The sequence below is a fragment of the Dromaius novaehollandiae genome, chromosome 12, assembly GCF_036370855.1.
Source record: "Dromaius novaehollandiae isolate bDroNov1 chromosome 12, bDroNov1.hap1, whole genome shotgun sequence".
Taxonomy (NCBI): domain Eukaryota; kingdom Metazoa; phylum Chordata; class Aves; order Casuariiformes; family Dromaiidae; genus Dromaius; species Dromaius novaehollandiae.
This window is the reverse complement of record NC_088109.1, coordinates 17,790,226-17,812,005: the sequence shown is the minus strand read 5'-3', so window position 1 is coordinate 17,812,005 and position 21,780 is coordinate 17,790,226. Positions and strand designations below refer to the sequence as shown.

The window sequence follows — 21,780 nt, the reverse complement described above, 5'->3', positions numbered from 1 at the left end:
CAGACTTCTTCAGTTTTGAAAAGAGATGATTAAAGGGAGATACGAGGGATGCACACAGAATCATACGTGGCATTTAGGAGGTGATACAGGGATGTACTTTGTAATGTAAAAACCAGGAGGCGCTGAAAGACATTATTAGGCATGAATTAAAACCAAAAGGAAGTCTGTTCTTGTGGAACAAATCATAGCACTCAGTGCCACGGGATGTTTTGGACACCAGAAGCCTACAAAGGTTCAAAAAACGATTAGAAATTTGCCGAAGAAAGGTCTATCAAAGACTACTACACATAATGATGTCGATATGTTCTTCGGCTAGTCAACGACCAGATACAATCTCTGGCTCAGGGAGCCTCCCAACCTCTGCACAGCCTTGCCACCGCGCACACAGGACAGACGGGCCACCGAACCCCAGCCCAGGGACGCACTGCAAAAACGTGGCACCTCGCCTTGCCTGCCAGAGAACAAGGTTGCTGGAGCTGTCGGCAAGGGCAGTCCAGAAAGCTCCTTGAACGTTTATTGTTACTAGGTTGACTGAATTCCAAGCTGGAGTTCAAAGAGTTAGATCAGAAACCAGCACTGACAACCCGTGAACACAGACTTTATTTTAAAAACCTGTTTGTTGTTCAGTATTAAATTGGGCCTTACATTTCTGGTTTATATCAAATATTGAAAATTCATTGGACTCAAAGGAAACCTTTACAATTCTGTAAGCACAAGAAAGCCTAGCTAGCACCAGACAATAAAGCTGGTTACTTGCATTATGATTCCCCAAAGGGAGTAAGGATTCATTTTGGATGTACTTTCCAAGGAAAGATTTGTGAGTTCAAAGTCCTTTTTTTCTCTGTACATAAAACGCTTCCTAAGCACATTCACAAAATATTTAGCTGTAGTTACAGCTCATTTTCAGGGGAGGGAGGAGGGAGTCGTCATACAATTTACTTCCAAAGGAATCTTCTCCATGCAAAAAACAACTCAATGCAACCTGCAACATGCTGCCAAAAACACAGGAAGAAACATACCCCCAAACCAGCAACAAACCAACGGGCAATTTTTACCTTCTACATAGGGCAGATAATGTTGGTTCCTAGCTTACTCTTTCCTTTCAGAGATTCCATCATAAAACTTCCTGCTACAGCAACTTTTGAAGATATTTTGGATCTTTTTTTCTTAAAAAAAAAAAAAAAGCCATGTGCTTGCTATCTTTGGGAAGATTTATTTATTCTATAGTATCATTCAATTTTTTTCAGCATCTCCTTGCCATCCTCTTCTCTTCTCCTTTTAGATGTAAAAAGTAGATTTTTTTAAAAAAAGCCTGCATGACCAGAATTTCAGACCATTTTACAGAAGTTCCTTGGTAGGAAGGGTTTGGGGGGACCACGGACACCGCGCGGGCACGCGTGCTGCCCAATCCCTCAGCAGTGTGCACGCGATCCGGATCGGCTCGCAGCACACAATCCCAGCCCTGCTAAACCAGCGAGACTCCACGACGAGGAGTCCGCGCTGCTTTTACGCTATTATGTGCAAGAAGGGGAACAGCTGTCCTGGCAGAAAGTCAGAGCGGTGTGGGCAGACAAAACCTGATCTAGGATAAAGTCTGCCGGTACCGCAGTAACCTGCTAACGTGTCTTTAAACAAATGTGAATGTGCGGTATGAAGTTGCACCCACTCTGCACTTCCAGCGAGGTGCCTGCGGTATTTTCCGTCTCAGGCTAGCAGCCCTGTAACACAGTTTCTGTTTCAGCTGGAATCCCACTGTTTTTCCCTAAAACATTAGCCAAGTTTCACTCTATCTGGCAGACATGATTCCAGCACGTATACCCCAGCTGGGTCTGATCAGACACGGGTCCACCGCTAGCTGCTTCTAATAGCTGCTGTATAAATGTAACCTCAGGCTCCCATATCCCTCAGCCACTTTCAAAATCGGGATCCTGATTTCTGAGTCAGTTTAGGCACCTGAGAAAAAATTTACCTTCGGGGTGTGTGGAGAATCCCGGGTTCACCCTCCAGCCCCACCACTGTGACCCATGAGGGAGAAGAAAATCGAGCCCGCGAGGTGTCGGCAACAAGTGGGAGCTAGACCGTTCATCCCCGACAGCCACCGTTTTGTTCCCACTCCTTCTCCTTACGCTCAGAAAAGGAGATTTCATTTAGCCTTTAGAAAGCTGAGAATCCAGCTATAGCGAAATACATATGGAGTGGCTATACTGTCTTCCTTCAAAGGAGACACTCCAAATTTTAAGCCAGCAGGAGAATCGAATTTGGCGTGCGAGTGCAGTTGGAGGAGGTTAACTTCCCTTCCGAGGGGACCCCGGACTCTCCAGAAGAGGACTAATTGGCTAAACCAACCTCTCCCGACTAGCTGCCGCGACGTGGCAGTCACAGCAGGGAGCTCCAGAAAGAAGGGAAAAATAGGGCTATTAAAGCAGCGTTTTTCTTTGCTGAAACATGGGCAGAAGGTGTCCAACATTTGTTAATAGCAGTGATTTTGCGACAGCTGAAGCAAAGCCTGCTTAAAGCCAGACCAAGTTTACAGATGTGTTGCTGATTATTTTGAATAATTAAATGGTGTAAAACCCAGCTGTGATGAATAGCACCAGGGTCGCAATTCATAAATAATTGAGAAGAGTGAGTCGCATTTGATCATCCTGATCAAATTCTGCTCCCTGGAGAATAAATGTTTGTCCTGAATACCAGCAACATTGTTAAATGCCTCAATATTCCTGCTCAGCCATCCAGCCAGCAGTCAATTGAACTAAATCACTTTAACACCTTACACATTTGCCTTCTTCATGAATACAAAATGTTTCTAACTTACACAATGGTTTTTAGGCATCAGACAAAGCAGCTACTCTTTATAGACAGTAACCAAACAGCAACAATAAATGTTTTAAATGACCCCATTAAAAACAATTCCTGCATACAGTCTTGTCTTTACTGCAGTAAGCAAAGAAGCTGTAGATATTCGGCCACCTATTTTCTTTCACTGCCTTGTTTGTAAGCATAGCTGCCCCTGTGATTCACATGCATAATGCAAACACATCTCCTTGGGCTGCTGGGGCAGCCAGCACTGCAGCTCCATGCGGTTCGCTGGGGTTCCTCGTGCTTGTCAGTACTCCCAAAAGTTCAGCTGTGACTCTGATTAGGCTGCCTGAAAGAAACGCCGAAAAGCTAGCCAAGGAATACTGGCTTGTGTTTTTTAGGGTCTGACTTTACAGTCTTTCCTCATACTGCGTAATGTTATTTACCATGCATAGACAACATGGGTTTGGTAACCCAGAGGTGGAAAAATGCTTCACTTCGTTGGAATTGCCTCAACTTTGTAGCAGCAGAGGTCAGAGTCTGTCCTAAATGGTAACAAGTCACAAACTTTAAAATAGTCGTATTAAGTAAATACTACCAGCCAAGCCCTGAAGCCTTTCTCTTCCGTTTTACTGGAACAAAAATAGCAATGACTAGCAATGACAAAAGAGCAATCTTCTCTGATTGAACAGAGGATGAACAAGGACTTCAGGAACTGACTCATCAGGAACAGGAGGCGCAGCCATAGCTTGGGAGGTTCATAAACGGCCAAATTCTACTACTCTTGCTCATAGGGAGTGCTATTTTGCTCCTTTTGGGTTATTCAAATGGTAAAGGACTACTCCATGTGACTAAAGAAAGCAAATTCTGGGCCAAAAGGAGTAAAATAAGCTTCAGGTTACATATAACAGAAGCATGGAGTTAAAAACAGCTCCTTGCATCATCATATCTTTCCTTGGGATGGCAGGCAGTTTTTTGAATTTAATAGAAACCTGGTAAGTACCTCTTGGAGGCACTAACTACTTCTTATAGAAGGCTACCTTACTTAGACTCTTGCTCTGTGATAGTTAGAAACCACCTATGAGCATCCAGTCTCAGATTACTTATATCTGGTAGCAAATTGGTATTTCCCTTGTTCTTCTTCTACATTTGAGCATCACATTTACCTCTGTCATGACAGCATCACACGGATGTCACACAGCCCCTTACTATCAATATGCAATTAACTTCAGGCAAACACCATTTTACCAGTGGATCATTAAATCATACCTCAAAGTCTTCCGAGAACCCATGCTGGTTATTAGAATACAGCTCACTGATGTGTTTAACAAACTGCTTGACTGGAATTGCTTCCATATCATCTGTAGAAAGAGAGAGAGATTTAGAGTTGTTATTTGTCTCAGAAGTAAAATTTCAAGATCTATGCTATCATCTGCACACACTGGAGAGAAAGCATTCGCTCAGTATCGCCTGGATCTGAGTTCCTAGGGGCAGAGCTAGTTCAATATGCACTAATAACAAATCTTGATGAATCTGGCTAATATTGAGGTAAGCTCTTCACATTATATTTCTAATTCTAAACACTGCAAATACAGATACTGGGCATCTGTTCCCTGTGATGCTTATTTACAAGTCCATTAGAAGTTCAAGGATCATCTAGTCCATATACAGTTTGAAGACAGCTGTGGATGGGATGAAGGGGCCTTCTCCCCTTACCCATCATGTCAGAAAAACAGAAAAGACACAGAATATGAAGGTACAGTTGACAATTGCCCCCATTAAGTTTTTACCAGACTGAGCAGAGACACAGGCTTCTCTCCTGGAACAGACAAATTACTGACTTTTTCCTTTTTATATAATAATATAGTATCCAAATGAACTTTTCATGAAACCATCTCTGTGCAAAAGAACAGGCAACACAACACCCACACTAATTTGAGTTTTCTCCCGTGCCAGACACCATTCATAACATTGAATATGCATTCCACGGGACCATTTGTTCTTGCTCAGCATAGTGCAAATTCTACGCAATATACCAATAAATCATCCACAAATATTTTCTTGAAAGAAAGAAATCAAAAGCTTGAACTGAATTAAAGACAAGCAAGACTGTTTCAAGCACCTGGAAACCTGGGTAGTTTCTAATAAAAGTGGGGTGTAGGAATATTTGTCTTATTTCTCTCTGTCTCAGAAAAAGAAGTCTAGACGTTGTTACAACCACCACTGCAGTTGGCGAAAACACTGTGCTTGCCAAGATTCATTAGTTAATATTTTCAGTCTGGCATTTAGAAAATGTAAATTGCTATACAACTGTGATTACTTTCAGCATGTGAAATAATCTATTGCCTGATGGCTACTATTGTCTGATAGCATGATTTTATGGCAATATTTTGGTATTTATGTATCCCATTTAATATTCTTCTGAAGAAGGCATGCAGTTTATGTTTACTCCCAGTAATTCAGTGGTATATTTTTGCTCCCATTTAGCAGCCATATGGTTTGGTGCTACAGCTGCATTATAATCTGGATTCTTTTCCTTTTAAACATCTACATTATGATAGAAAAAATCCAAATATTTCTACAGATACTTAGCAAAATTTAACGATAAATAAATAGATGTGACATTTACTGTATTCAGAGTGAAAGATCTTTGGCAGCTAAAACCTCTAAGCTGTCACATATGCTTTTCTTAGCAAAGGGTATGAAGATCTGTATGTGTAAATGAGGTTCTACTTTGGCAAGAATTTTATAGATCCAGCCCTGACAATCTGATTTCTCTCCAGCTGATGGCTGTTAATATTGACCATGTCATTATTTCTCTACTCTTATTTTATCAGGTAACGCTCCAGGGTGGCTTTTTGCATCTATTGACATTTTCAGATTTCAATCAGCTTCTTTCTATTTTATTTACAAGAGGCAATTGTTGAAGATACGCTTGCAATCTGATCACCTCCCAATACAGTAATGCTACTTTAATTAGCCACATGCTCGTTTACTGAATAATAAAGAATTCCAAACATTTGACAAGTGTATGCTCATTTTAGTAAAAAGCTGCAGCATGCAGAAATGCTGGCATTCTACAATATTTAAGTGCTAACATTTATTCTATGTAATATTGAGAATATCATCATCTCATAACAACATAGATGTTAATATTTTTGCAGCCAAGACACTCGAATGGAATGATCTATAGGAACAACAGTCCATAGCAAGAGCCGGTAAAACAATCTTTCCTCTCCTGAAAAGTAACCCACATATCCTTAATTTCCTTGAAAATAACTTGTGCTATGATAGCAATTTCACATACTGTCACAAGAAAAGTTTCATAGCTGTTATTTGGGTTTTTTTTCTTGACTAGAGTCTAGCTCAGCTGAGACCAACTGAGACTGGGGACTCACTGCAGCAGACCAGAGTGTCCAATTTAATTTTGCAGAAGGCAGAATTTAATTTTAATTGTGATCTGTGAGCCAAGAAATACATTAAAGATAACGTACTCTCCAGTCCATTGAGTTCCCACCAATTTCAAGGATGGGTCTGCACCAGAGATCCACGGCAAAAGATGGTTAGTTTTCTTTCATCATCATCACTGCATGGTGGCAGTATCTCTCTGCCTTTATAGCCACTGCTAATTCTCTTCTCCATTGTTCACCATCCTTTATTTTTTCTCCTCCCTTTTTCCTCCTCTGCCTTTTCTCTTCTACAGCCGCTTTCAATTCCCTCCAGAAGCCTTACCCTATGCAGTTTCTTACCCTATTTGATAACACGGCAACAATTAAATAGCAAATAAATTAAATAGTAAATAATGTTGACACACGAGCTCACTGGGAGAAAGGTGCTTATACTGATGAAGCTGCCTATAAACTCAAGAAAACCATGCTGGAGCAAATATAATTACCTGGTCTTTGGAAGATTAACAGCAGAACCACAAAAATTAGAAACTGAATCAATGCTTATGTTTTTCGGCTTTTAAATTGCTGAGATAATGTGGTCCTACTGACCATGCGAGATTGGGCAGGCGCCGCGCAGAAGCTGGAGAGGCACCCCTTGAGGGACCCACGCGGCTGAGGATGGGCAACCTGCAGCCGGTGGGATGCTGCTGCTTCCCCGGCTGATCCCTCTGCCCCTCTCCTGACAGTCAGGGGGGAGAAGTAGTATGTAATGTATAGTGTATTACACTAACCAAGGGAGCAGAAATGCATTAAGGTAATTTGGGCCCGTATTTTTCTAGCTGTGACCCCCAACCCGAACTCCCAGCCAGGAACACAAATTACTCTAGTTGGGGTGTATGTGTGTTTGGCTATGGGTAGCTTGTCGGATCTCAGCTAAAACATCTACTAACATACTCAGCACTCTTGGATGATATCGGCTCTGATGGTATCTGAAGGTAACCTTAACCTGCCCTAAGAAAACCAACAGATGTAGCTAGATGCACAGAATATGCTTCTCCTCGCAGAATCTGCAGTCCGAAGGCTTTGGCTAAGCCCCTCTTCCATCTGAAGACAAACGGACTTCAATGACGATAATTCTTTTAGTCGATTGAAGAGATTAATGGAATCCTATAATGGCTAATTAGGAGCTCTAACAGTTGTTCAGTGCATATTCCCTTTTGCACCATACACTTTTTCCTATCCAGAAGCCAGAGTGACATCTGATATTGTCAGGATGATGCTTACATTTTGTGAGACCTACTCATTATTCAAAGGGAACAGGGAAATGTTTTAATAACATACCTTCACCTCTAACACCGCAGAAATAATTACAGTTCTGTCTAACTTGGGTTTAGCCATCTGTTATACAAGTGTAGATAAAGTGATTCTGGATTTACGTCACTATAAAATATCAGCTGAATTTAGCACCACACTTACATACTAACCCTTTGCGTTATGTAGAGAAAGAGGTAATCTTGGGTGGACAGGGCAAAAGTCTTCAGGACACCAGTGTTTTATAATCAGAGGCTACTGGAGCTGACAAGTGGGAATACATTTCATTACTATGCCAGATATTTAAAATTTAGGTGCAGTTCACATCTTCACTTGCTAGTCCAAGAGGAGTGGCTGAGAGGAGTAAGTACTACTGAGCACAGTACTGAAGGAGAGCATGATGCAAGCCACTTCCTGCCACAAAGGCAAAATATCAACAACATAGTGATGTTTTTAAAAAAAGAAGAGAAAAACCTTCACTTGCACCTCACCATGAAATGGCACTAGATGAAGGGTGCAGAACGCGTAATGCATTCTTTCAAAAGACAGCTAACATTCAAAACAAGCCCAAAGTACATAGAAGCAATAAAGTTAGTACAGGGTTACACTTAAAGTTTGGATAATCAGCAATCCTACCAGGAAGGATTTCCCCCTATTTCCTACTTACTAAGTTGCCTCTGTAATGTTAAAGCAGTCAGGGTCAATTTCAAGAGAAAAATGGGATATCCTATCAGAGATGGCACTTCCACATAAGAAGATCTCAGATTCATTTTGATTCATTTACAGCCTGAGAGCTCACTGGAAAGTTTAGTGGTATTGGATTGGAATAGAAGGATTTGGGTCAGGAATTAATCCAGAAGGTCAAAAAACGAAGTGCTCCTTCATATTACCTTTGTCCAGTTGGGAGTTTTGGCGTTTCTGAAGACCAGATGTTCGACACGCATAAAGAAGTATTGATAAAAAGATTCACCCATGCTTTTCATTGTTTATAAATGCTTCCCATTTTCAGCTATTATCTCACTAATTTACTGAAGTCCAATGTCTTCCCTTTATCTTATGCCCTACTTTTAATGTGAAAGCTTATTCTGTTTGTGACTGCACTTCAGTCCCGCATCTGGAAGACCGCCTGGATTCACGTGCCATCACTGTCATGTGGCCTGGCCCAGCTGCTTGAACAGCAGCCACGTACTCACTGCACCAGGCAGCAACCTGGTGCCACTCCTTGCATTTCCAAAGTGCCTCCATCCATTTTCAGCGTGCTTTTCACAAGTGACTTAAGTCAAAGGACAAGGGGCTTCCACCCACTCCCTCTTCCCCACCTGCATGGCTGAGCAGTGAACTGAATCAGCTTGCTGATCTGGCTAATGAATCTAGAAAATGATTAGTTGATTTCCAAGAAGGAGAAAGAAGGATTAGCTGTCAGTCGGACAGATGGGTTGATCCTACTCATTGCCATGAGAAATGGTGAAGCGACGGGGGAGACTGCCCTTTCTGACGGCAAGACAAACCTAAATTGGCTTACGTCAATCATGAAACCACCATTAGCAACATTAATCCTGGAGCATCCACTCTCGACAGTATGTCCTCACGGTTCTCATCTTCAGCAGAAAAGTCTTCCTGAGACTGGAAAGAAATATCCTCCGGCAGGCTCCTAGTGGGACTGGATTTAACCTTTAAGCTCACAGAAAAATAACCCATCTGACTTCACAGCCCCACCCTGGGAACTGTTGTCCCACGTCCACAGCGTTCAAGTGCCTTCTGCTCCTAGCAGCATGCTTTTTTGTTTGGTTGGTTTTTTACTACCCCTGGGTTTTATTTACCCCATTCAGTGTGGCTCATGGATTTTTCCTTTTAAAAAGGGGGATGCAGAACAGGAACTCTTGCAAGCAGCTGGAACAGCCAGCACCAACATTTAGGATGCATGTTACTTGAAACTGCGTCTAACAGCCATTCCATAACCTACAGCATGTATCAGATTGAATGAAGGTTGCAGAGCAAGAGCAAAAGCATGCTGTAAAGGCAGCACTGCAGCAGAAATAACCACATGGATTGCAGCTCCAGCAGATTCACATTTCCACAGCCAGCAATGGGGTACTTGTAGTCCAGATTTAAACAGGATCTATGCAGCTGCACCATGCAGTGTTGGAGTACATGCAACACACAGTACTAAACAGGGATGCTAAAGCGCCAAGAAGTCTCTGTCTGGGCTGTATCTAGAAAAGCTGCTGATCATAAAGAATATTGCAAGGATAGTGCTGTAATAACAGCACACCCTTGGGTGAAATTTGGCCCCATTAGAGGCTACTGAAAAAATCCCACCAGCTTCAATGAGGTCAGGTGTCCACCACGTACAGAGAAGCTTAAACTAAAAGCTCTAAACATACAAATTGGGAGTACACTGTGAAGCACACACACAAGGGGCAGAAGCTTCACGGGCTCCAATTTTGGCACTCATTGAATGTGGCATGTTTGAGCTGCCCTGACTCAAGCGAATACTTGACTAATACACAAATAACTCCAGGCATATAAATGGGCGGCCCCCAGCTTTCTTCTAACAGTTTTAGGGTTAGTACATTTGTATCATACACGTTTATATAGCCAGGGCCTTCAACTCTGTGATAAACTGGCTTTCCTTATTAAACTATGCAAAAGAAGAGTTTGCGTGTGAAACAATTAATTTTTTCTGACAGATCACACTTTCTTGCCAGAAAGATAAGAACAGTTTTATTTGTATAACACAAGTATTAATTAATTTGATAAAATAAAGTCAAAAAATAATCTTAATATTGATAATGTGTCTGCTTTCTGCAGAGATTGTATCTGCATAAATAATAAAATGTCAACACAGTAGGTTTGTCTCTAGGAGCTCAAACTACTTGCTGAAAGTCCTTCATCCTCTGAAGTCAGTGACCTCAATAGTTAAGACAAATTATAAATTAAAATAAATTAAGATAAATTATGAATTGCTGAGAGTTAATTATTGGGTACACTATGCATCATTAACGCTCACGTTTTTGCTATTATGTGTTTATTAAGCACTGTTTTTAATAAAAACACCTTTCAAAGGGAAAAAGCAAGAAAAATGCTATGAATATATTTGAGAGTGTCCTGGATAGGTGGGGCATGCTGAAAGAAAAACACAAAACCCACAAAATTCTTTCAGCAAGATAATTATTATCTATTTGTTATAATCAAGTCAAATGAACAGAAGGGCAGGTTTCTGATAAAGCACACAGGAAAACGCAGAATATGAAAAATCACCTGTGTAATATTGTAGCTACATTCATCTCTCTTGCTTCAAGATTTAATCTACCACAATGCTATTAGCCATGTGTCAGTCAGAAATATAAAGATGTTAATGATAAAATTTTATATGTGTCAAAATAAGAGCTCAGTTTAAATTTGCTTGTACAAATCTTAGATTAGTTATCATTAATTATAAATGCAATAGCAATGCAGTTCTTCCCTTTAAGCAAAAAGAAATGGACCTCAAAAAACAATTTAAGCCCAAGAGAATGAAATAATGTGAATTTTCCTCTAGCACAGACGTTAAATATGATTTTATTTGGTATTGCCTGCTAAGTAACTCAACTTTAAACTCGCATGTTTCCAACCTCAGGTCCCAGTTGTGCCCTCGATTACCCACAGGCCTTCCATTTAAGCACACAGAGGTGCAACTTCACAGGACGGGCAAGAGCTCTCTGCGGTCATCTGATGGCTTTCAGAAAAGACCTGTCCCAAAATCTCTACATTTCACATGGCCACCAGGAGAGCACGTGTTTTGGGATGATTCAGCCAGCTCCTGAAGCCCCACTACAAGTACCATAATTAGGAGGGGATACCATACCACAAATTCCCAGGTGTGATGCAGGAGCGGGGTTGGTAGCAGAGGAAAAGGGAGGTGAATGTTCCCTAAAACACCTTGATATTTTCTTGGCTTCAGAGGATGGCTGTGCTTGCAATATTGCATTCATGACTTTAATTGAAGCTGAAGATAGGTACAATTCACAATATGGTGCTGGAATATAAATCCACAGGGAGCAGAAAGCAGCTATAAAGTCTTAAACAGCTGAAGAACACTACCTCTGTGCTCAATGAAGAGCTTCGTGTCCTTGAGAAGTAAGTCCTCAGTTGTAGCTAGTACTTTTCCTGGTGCCTAGCCAGGCTCTAGCACAGAGGATCACTGTTCAGCACGTTGTCACTAGTGGCCACAGGCCTCGCCATAGAGGCGACCTGGTCCTCATCTTTAGGTCTTGGGATGCAACTTGAGACAGCCACATCCTAGCAGAAAACAATAAGCATACTGCACCTCCAGTAAGGACCTGCAGCTTCCTTGTCACCTGCTTGTACGGTCTTTTAAAGGAACCAGTCCATCACAGGGCGGACACTGCCTGAAGACATCAGAAGCGAAGGAACTGTGCTTGTAGAAAACACACCAAGTCTAACCACTGATACGTTCATCAGGAAAGGTTCAAGGGAACTAGGGTTATTGTATGTAACCATGGAACCATTGTATATAACCATGGAATAAGGAAGAAACAGTTTCAAAAGTCTGCAGAAAATTTAATAGAAACTAACAGTTAATAAGCTGGAGGCTTTATGGGATAGCTACTTCAGCATTTTCTGCTTATGTACCCACATTGAATCATTCCTGAAGAAGCAGGACAGTGCCACTAGTTACTTTAAAATACACTATTCAGAAACTCCAGCACTAGTTAAGAAATGAATCTACTGCCATTTAAATCTGAAACTACATGCACCTGAATCCAAGAACTGGGAAGTGTTTCTGAGTTTTGAAATCTAGACACAGCTGAAATGACTGGCATCACATCTGAGACATTTTCCTTATACTAAAAATGGTGAAAGACACCTGGAATAATATGCTAAAAGAATCAGCTGCATCAGCCAGCCAGCAGTTCTGCTCTTTATGAGCCATGTTTCTCTGGACTGTGGTCAAGACTAAGCACAAAGACTTCTGAGTTTTGCCATAGGGTCAAGCCTCAAGTATCTCTGTACTGATCTCACAAACAGCCAGTCCTGCCAACATCAGTGCCAAATGCCTGTTGTGCACATGGGCCTGGGCAAGGAACCATTAAAGCCACAGCAAGCTCCAGAACAATCCACCACCCAAGAGCAGGAAAGCTCTGAAACAAAGACTAGGAGGAGGATGGTAGTAAAAGTGGAATTTCTGCTAACCCTCGTATTTGATATCATCTAATTACATGGTAGTGCACTTCTGCATTGCTTTAGTGGAGTGGGTCTTGTGATGAGTAGCACAAAGGAAGACTGATGGGGCTGTATTTTGTTTTGCAGTGGTTGCAAAACATAGAGGTCTGCATCCATGACTGTGCTGTTATTCTTACTTGCCTGAGTCTACCCCAAAGGTTAAAGCCCAGAAAATCTTTAACCAGATACTGACCCGACTAGTAAAAAAAAAAAAAAAAAAAAAAAAAAAGGGAACAGGAGTTGGTTTAGTGCGAGTGAGATGTTGCCAAGCCTGAATGTTTATAGTGAAGAGATCCATGTAAAGTGATGTGGATATGGCCAAAATTAACTGAGTGTAGAGGCAATGACAGAGAATATGGAGAGATAATTTCGTTGAGCTGAACGGCCGGGGAGTTTCAGAAGTCTGCCATTGATTACAGATGCATTACTGTCAGGCATAAGGCTTATGTGAGTTAAGATTTATACCTCAGTTGTAATATCCAGTGGGTGACTCAGTTAATGACATCTCCTTTGTCCTGTGTTTCTCTAGATCAAGCAGAGCAGATAATTATGAATAATGATAATGATTTGGGTCTCAGTGCAAATTTGCGTAGATAAGCACATGCCTATGGGTGATGTGGCTTCAAGCACAATAACTAAGCACATAGGCCATGGGAAGTGAAATAGAAAATGGGTAAAATCATTCCTTTACAAGCTGTTTTGTTAGATTGCGGACCTGCTAAATTGTAATATATACCTACCGCAGGTAGTGGGGAGATCAATTTTAGAGTTCCTAGAGCCGAGGAAATGGAGGGTACATCAAAACAGAAGTGCAGAACGTGGTGTAGAAAGAAATACGAAAGCTACCTCAGAGCATGCTGGCAGGGCAGAGCGGCTGCATGCAGCAGTACCAGCACAACTTCGGCAACCTCTCAAGCTGCATCAGGACGTCACTGCACCTGGCTCCCCCGGACCTGGCACAGCTACCCCACAGCTGGGCCAGGACCAGTCATCCCAAACCTAGTTCAGCTTTCTCCAACCAACAGCTTACTGCGTGCTGTAGATGGGCCCTGGCAAATCTTTTAAACATTTTTAGACACACTGCTCTAAATTGCCATCAGTGTGGCTGCTTGCACATAATTGAGAGTGGAAGTCAGTCCACTGAATTCTAGGAGATAGATGCATGGTTCCACAGGGACCCATTTAAATATAATTTTTAAGAAGGTATTACCTAGGGATCACAATAAGGTAACTTTAAAGAACTTGCTTTTGTTAAAATGTCACTTATATTTTACTTCTAGGATCAATATGGCAAGTGAGATTTTCTCACATTCTCTGGCAGCTTCCAGTGGAAAAGTTCAAAAGCTTATCATTTCATCAGTTGGGATCAATTCAAGGGAGAATTTTGCCATTTAATGTTTTTAAGGAATTTCAGGGGGCTGCCTACATGGGAGCAGCAGCTGATGTTGCTGAATAGTGTCATTTAGCAGCAGGTTGATTGGGGGAAACAGGCCTCTTCCGTAACTGCAGATGCGGAAAATGTTTAGGAGAGCTTCAAGATCTTTTGGTGCAGTGTATTACATCTTTGGAAAAAGGCTACATAGCTTGAATTTATCTCTACTAAATTTGAGCCTATATACTGACCAAACAGACTCCCTGTATAGTAAATGCACATAGAGGCACTTCCAGAGAGTGATTTGCCTTTTGAAGCTTTCAATAGCTTTGCTGTTGGTGCAAAGATCTTGGAGTTCATCAACTCAGTCATTCTCTCTTCACACCCTCTGGGCACGATTCAGCTTCAGATTAAAACACCTCCATCTAGATGTGTGTATGCAGGCACCAAAACATCTGTTATGTCCACAGAAATCTAGTCCTTAGAGCAGGAATCGGATGGCTTTGCATCTGACTAAACCTCTTTCCAAGGCCCAGCTCTTCACATGCCTTTCAGCTGATCAGCAGTCATCGCAGATTTTCAGCTACAAAGACAACTTCTCAAGGAGTCCTGCAGCACTTGCTCAGCAGGTCCCTTAATCTGCAGTGCCCACTACCAGATGTGAGTAGCTCTTTCCTGAGAGGATGGAGGCTGAACAGACCATAGACTGTACTAGAGTGATGGTGACACTGTGTCAATCCTGAAGCTGCTGTGGTCCAACAGTCTGGCTTGCTCCAGTTGTGGGAAGATGTCCCCAAATGGCAATTTCCTTTAGTTCTCGCCAGCTTGATCTTACGTGCAAGAATGGCTTCTGGAAAAACACTAGTAGATGTGCAAGACTTACGGTACCTGCCACCTGCACTGTTTTAATGGAACTTCTGCAGCCTATATTACCACTTATATGAGTGCCTTCCAGTCTTTAATGGACTGATCCTCAAAATTTACCTGTGAGGTAGGGAAGAACCACTCTCTAAACTAAACCGATTGCAGAACTTAGAAGACGGACCTTTCTGTGTGTTTCTTTGTCTAAGAAAATTTCTTCTCAATTACAATAAATATTTTACATTGGCCAAAGAGACTTCTCTCTGATGCGAGCACTTCTCTTCCCCCACTGCCTTGTGCTCATAATTCCCCCAGTTTAGACACTGCTCTGTACAGAGTCCAGTTTAGTTTACCCTCCCCTTCCTGGCAAGCTCCAAGAAGGTATCATTGTGAAGATGAGAGCAGGCACAATGGGACCATTGCACTGATTGCCAAAAGCAATAGGGAATCATTTCTTCTGGATTTAGAGTAGGAAGAAAAGAGTTCTCCAGCTATTTAGGTTCTTTTGTGAAAACTCGTCACAGGCGGTCTAAAACTGAATCATCCCATCTCATATTAGTCAAAGGAGAATGAGAGGAAGAGTGACTCCTTGCTAATGAAAGTGAAGAGGCCAGGACATGCACCTCAGTGTGCAGAAAGGACAGGTGATAACGGTATGTTTTCTTCTATTTTCAGAGGTGCAGAATCAGACTGCAAGGCAAACTGCCTAACATTTCCTGTACGAATGTAACAGCTAATCTTTTGTATTAATTCTCATGGGTACTTTGAAAGACTCTTTCTAGAAGGAAAGCCTTGTATTTCTACTGAATAAAGTCAGGGAAAATGTAACTGGATTCTTCCATTTTTCTACAATGCATGTTTTTCAGAATCTCTTCTCCTACACTGTCAGAGATGCCTTTGAATGTTTTATTAAAATTAGCTACAAATTGAATCCCAGACCATCAGCACAAGTTACAGAATATGAGAAGGAAACTGAAAACATCACCTTGAAGCAACAAGTACAATCATTTGACAGACTGAGGTCAACACAACATTTTGGGTATCTTAATTCCATCAGTGAAACTGAGTAACATTGAAGAAGACAGCGACTGCACAGGCCACTGTAACACCAAGCTGTTTTCTGTCATCACTGCTTAAAGAGAACTGAATCCCACACTTGATAACTCCCGGGGGAAATGCCTCATGAAGAGAAGACAGTGCCAAACTCTGGCTCCTGCCTTGCTCTCGACATAGCTGAGGGAAGAATTTGGCCTTTGGTAACTTGATTAATGCCAAATTAACAAACCACTTTGGATGTTGCATCTTTTGCTTTTCCCACCTCTGCACATGCTGAAAGTGGGGGGCAAGTCCACTGGTCTCAAGAGAGCAGTGGAGCTGGTTATCCTTCATCCACAACCCACCCTGACATTGCAATCTGTTTCACCTTGGATGCAATGCGTCAGCATTTCTAAGGAATGTCGCTCTTGTTCTTGACATTTCACAAAGGTTATTCTGAACTTTTTAATTAAAATAATGTGGAAGAAGTGCCTATGAAAAAACACAGCATTGGTACTCAGAGCCCCACTGCAAAGCACACGAATTTAAATGAAGCAGCACTGATACAACAAAGGTCTATGAAAAAATCATGTTAACCACAAATACAACGTTCTCTCCCTTAGGTAATTAAAACAGCCTCCAAATAGCACAAATATAGGAGAGGAAGCCAGTCTTACCTGGAATAGGTATAATGGGAATGCTTTCATTGGGGACCACACGGGGTGAGCTGCTGTCTTCCACATAGAAATGAGCGGTCTGAAAACACTTTCTGTTAGAGGAGGAAAAAAAAAAGAGGGGGAAGGGTGTAAAACACTGGCCTCTGAGAAACAACCCAAAACTTTTGCACATGTTCTGCTTCTCCATTTCTGTTCCATTTCTGCTCCATACCTCCACATGTTACTGTTTTAAAACATGTTAGTGAAAACACATGAATTTTCTACAATTACAATCCTAATTCCAGATTCCAGCGTACTCTAATTCATTGACATCTGACATCCGCTCACCCTAAATGCCTCCCTGCTCCCATTCAGTGTATTTTTGCTAAGTATTATTGAATATAAAACTGTTCTTAGAAAAGTTAGCTGTTGCAAAACAGGTTTCAAATACACCATTCAGAAAGAAACTGTGAACACAAGAAACATATTCGGCACACAATTCAAACCAAACCCACCAAAGACACTATGTTTCCAGGGAACATACACTCACTGTAAAACTTTCAACTGCGTAACAGTGGACAGATAGCAATACAGCATCTGTAACTGCTCCATGTCCTGATGCTCTTCTGATATTAAAGTTATCCTTCAAAGATTACAAATTTTACGCTTTTTAACACTGAAGCTATATAAACCTCTTCCCATCCTCCTCCTGCAAACTTGAATTACATACACTGCTATAGAAAATGCCACAGACACTTGGGCCCCAGGACTCATTTCTGCAAAGGCCTGTAAAGAATAGGAGAACTTAAATCCACCTGTTTTTTTTTTACCTGTATTTAATGCAAAGCAGAGAGCACAAGCTGGTCATCACAGAAAAGGTACTGAGCAGAATAACATCAAGAGATCCAGGGAGACTCTGCATGGTGATGTTAACTGAGGCAGGGTTTTCCAACACCAGCGTCACTGCTCATTGCCGACTTAATGAGCTGCTCGAGGCTGGAACTGAATATTTAATGAGTCCTGCTCGGCGTGAGCGGCTATTGTGGCAAGCGAAGGGTCTGCGCTCATCCGTCGGGGCGCTTAACAATAGCGTCCCCGTTGCACAAAGATCCCCCCGCCCGCATCCCTCAGTGATCTGCCCCTCGGCACCTGGGCAAAGTTTGCAGGCAGCCTTGCGCGCGGCCCCTTCTCTGAAGTTGCTGCTTCCCTGGCGGAAACGTATTTGCACAGAGCGGCTCCTAAGTTTGTGCCTTGCCGCCTGCTTTTCAGGCATTCGGGGCATTGTGCTCCGCACCGAGAGCCCGCTCTGCCGAGCCGCCTTGGCTGGCGTGGTCCAAGTAATTTGCACTCCCATTGTTTCCTACGCCCGTACGTGCCAGAGTGCGAAAAAGTCACCGAAAATCAAACCACTCTCTCAGGCTAAGCAAGAACCTAAAATAATCACGGGCGTTTGCTCTCTATGCATTTATTTGTATTTTCTGCAGCACAAGCACAGTGCTTTGCAAGGCGAGCACATGCTACAGCAGCGCAAGTACAACTTGAGACAATACAGAAGCAGAAGGATCGCACCGCACAGCGTGGAGCAACTGTCTCATAGCAGCTTGCTATTTTCAGAGACGGTGTCTCGCATTGTGCTAAAGTTATTTATTTAGTGTGTATGCTTTTGTTAAGAGACAGCATAAAGCTAATTCACACGCAAAGATGCAAGATGCGCAATACATCTCAGCATTTAAAAACATCAGTTAAACTCCCCCCGCCCTACATGCTCCCTGTTCCCGTTTTTTTTTTCCTGGCAGCCTTTATTTTGGACAATGCACACCCTGGGGGCTCACAGCAGAATAAATCAGTCACACATAAGGAAGAAACTATGAATATGAAACAGGCAAAATGTTCCTGATTTTGATGTATTTGGGGCTTTTTCCCTTGCCTCAATCCTTGAAGGGCTTCTCCTGGTAACGAAGGCCTTAAGAAGGTGTTCAATAAAGACAGACCTTTACGAAGGCATTTACAGGATTTTTGTTAAGCTCATGATACTTAAGAAAGGCAATTATTTTTTGTAATTTGTTATTTTATACTCTGAGAGGCTCTCATAGGCTGGCACTATGATTTTTTTTATGCAGCCATAAGATAGCTTTCTCACGATAGCCTCAAAACATGTAATGGTATTACATAATCACATTGCACGATATTGTAAGGCCCATGATGGTGATAGCTGAACACACAGCGCAGCATCTCTCTGCTGAGCACAGTGTTGGAATAACAACATATTAAATGAATATTTCACACAGTGAAGTTTGCTGCAATCATTAATGTCATTAACAATTCTATATTTTTCTCCAGGAAGACTTGCTGTAGCTGTTTTTGAAAAGGCAGTCACCACACAGACTTGACTACACGTTTTCCCAGTCACAAACATCACATGGAAATACACCCTTGTCTTATGTACACACATACATAATACAGCATGCTCATTACTTTATAATGTTAGCTACTGGCAAGTTTGCTGAAGGCATACCTCTCAAACTCATTTTTTTTAACTGCTGATAATTGCCTAAAATGCTTTTGAGCGTTAAGTTTTCCAAATCTAGTCCCAGGCACAGCTGAGCTCTCTGCGCACTGCCATCTCGTCCATGTCCCGGTGGCTCCGGTGACAGCCTACGTCAGAACTGATGGGACTGGGCAGGCTCAGACCTGGGAGCAGGATAAAGCGGACTGAACCTTTAACAGACCTTTTATGATGGGTTTTACAAACTCACTGCGTGAACTTCCATCAAGCTTTGGTTCCTGGGCCTGTTTCTTACTCGGGTACCTCTCCACGAGGCAGCATACATCTCGGGGTGCTGTGGCATCAGCCTCCCCTTGCGGATAATGCCCGTTTTTTAAGTCTGCGATTGGGAGGGTGAGGAAAAGCCTGGGCCCAAGAAAAGCCTTTTGCAAACTCTGGCCTATTTTATAGTAATAAATACTGCTAGCTGGGATCGAGGCTGTTAAAAGCCATTTCAGACAGTTTAGTATCTGCCTTTTCCCTCACTTTCAGGTACTCCTTTCCATCCCCCGGCATACTCCCCTACTCACTACCTTTCTCTTAGCGTAAAACCTTAAGTGGCAGCAGTTGCTAAGGCTACGAGAGGCTGGAGTAAATGTGTGTGTGCATACAGGGAAGGCTGGATAAAGGAAAAGGATGAGAGCAGAAAATTGCTTGTTTCAAGTCAGTGGAGAAGCTCCCATGGAGAGAGGTGGGAAGGGATGCAGGGTGCCTAGGTCTAGGTCTAGGTCTAGACCAGGCATGATCAGGAGGAGCACTTCAGCCGGTAACTCTTCACCTCAGTGTGTGTACATGTGCTGGTATACATGCCTGTGTGCACACTCACTAAGGAAACCAACATCACCAGCAGAAAAAAGTAAAAGTTTTTTCTCCTAATAGTTAGAACTAGTCCTTAGAGAGAATGAGCAATCTGCATTTGTCAATGGCATAAATGATTATTAAGATCTTACCAACTGAAACACAAATTTCAGAATAATTTCCATACTGCTGCAGCACTGGTTAAGGAAAAGAAAATCACAGCCTTGACTTCTCTTCCAGAAAATTTCAGGGAGTGCACATCTTTTCTGCAAAATACCAAAGAGTCTGTTGTCTCTGAATTATGCCTGTGTGCAGTGAAGCACACCCTTTTCTCTAGCCCCATATGTTTTTTTGGCTGCCTTTCCCTGGGGCACCGTAACTGTGTGAGATTGTGGTGATCAGACACACAATTGCCACATATGGACAAAAAAGCAGAAAGTAAAACATTGCGAGATTAGCATCTCCCCGGAGAAGGAGCAGAGGCAGGGTCGGGAATGCTAAGATCACATTAGGGAAAGCATCCCCCTGCCCAGAGTCTTTCTGCAGCGACGCCAGCAGCGGGTTATTAAAGCAAACTAACAGAAAGCCAAGTCCAGAGCAGCAGCACCTTATTACCAAACTGCAAATGTAAAAATATGCCATGAGATGGTCCTGATTAGCTGTGTTAAATGCTTGTTCCATCTCTGCTGAGCAAAATACCTGATTAGCTTCTGTAAAAGAAGAGATGCCTCATGAGATTTTGACACTCAAAACAGGTTTCCTTGGTTATTAGTTAATAAACCTCAAGCCGCTTCTCCTTTATACTTATCTAAAAGTATGAGCGAGAACCGGATCACCGTAACGGCCTGGAAGCACGGACACATTTAGTTTCCTTGTAGCAGACAGATCCTTGGTGCTTCGTTAATTCTGCCTCCAAAACAAACACAGAGCGCGCAACAGCCCTGGGAGTGCGGGGAATAGTTTGGAGGGCAGCGCTCGGCCTTTCCCCCTTGGTGCTGCATCTAGCGCGGGCAGCATCTCCTGGTCCATGCTGACAGGGGAGGGATCCGCATTGCTGCAGACCAGCTGAGGCAGGGAGAAGAGGGGCAGGGATTATCGTGGCGGGGCAATCGATTGCCTCCGCAGTGGCCGGCTGAAACGGCCGGAAGAGCGGCTGAGCACGGGAAAACTCAGCAGGGAACGCTCCACCTTCTGGGGACACCCAAGAGGCGGGTCCTGCCTCTTGCACTGGAGTGACTGGCACGTTCATTGCTTGCTAGGGACCTACTCTTTCTTTCCAGAGTAGCTTCTGCTATTGGGAGCCAGTGTGTATCTCTCCCCAGCGCTAGTCGGATTTATATTTCATCTTTATTTCTACTCTGTAACAGTATCTAGGAGCTCTAGGCTCCTGGATTCTTTGCAGCTACTCCCTTCTTGGGTCATTACCTCTTAAAGCATGACCAATTCAGGGGCAGATGGCTTGAAAGGGTCCTGGAGGCCTATTCACTAAAGCAGTACAGGGCAAACCTTGTCCTCTGGGTACACTTCCTCCAGAAATAGCCTCCCACACACTGCAGCTCTGTGGAACATATGTTGATTAATGAAGAGGCCGATAGCCGCTGAAGCCACCCTACTTTGACGCAGAGCGATGAAGAGCATTCTGGCAGCAGTAGCAACCTATATTAAGGTTTAGCCGGTAGGCAGAACAGGCAAGGAGACTGTAGAGGAGTTGGACCAGTTACACTCCAGGATCTGTAATGGACCTTCAAACCAGGCTGCACAGGACGCAGCAGATTTGACTCTGACACG

At 42.7% G+C, this 21,780-nt stretch overlaps 1 protein-coding gene across 1 annotated transcript in view; it reads right to left on the bottom strand.

The window, feature by feature from the left end:
• PTPRG (protein tyrosine phosphatase receptor type G) overlaps positions 1–21,780 on the bottom strand; it is a 410,439-nt gene that overhangs the window by 28,927 nt on the left and 359,732 nt on the right. Inside the window, exons 15-16 of the mRNA XM_064519114.1 lie at positions 16,671–16,762; positions 4,069–4,160 (exon numbers count right to left, since the gene is read on the bottom strand). Of these exons, the coding sequence (XP_064375184.1) occupies positions 4,069–4,160; positions 16,671–16,762 (184 nt within the window). The remainder of the gene's footprint in view (positions 1–4,068; positions 4,161–16,670; positions 16,763–21,780) is intronic.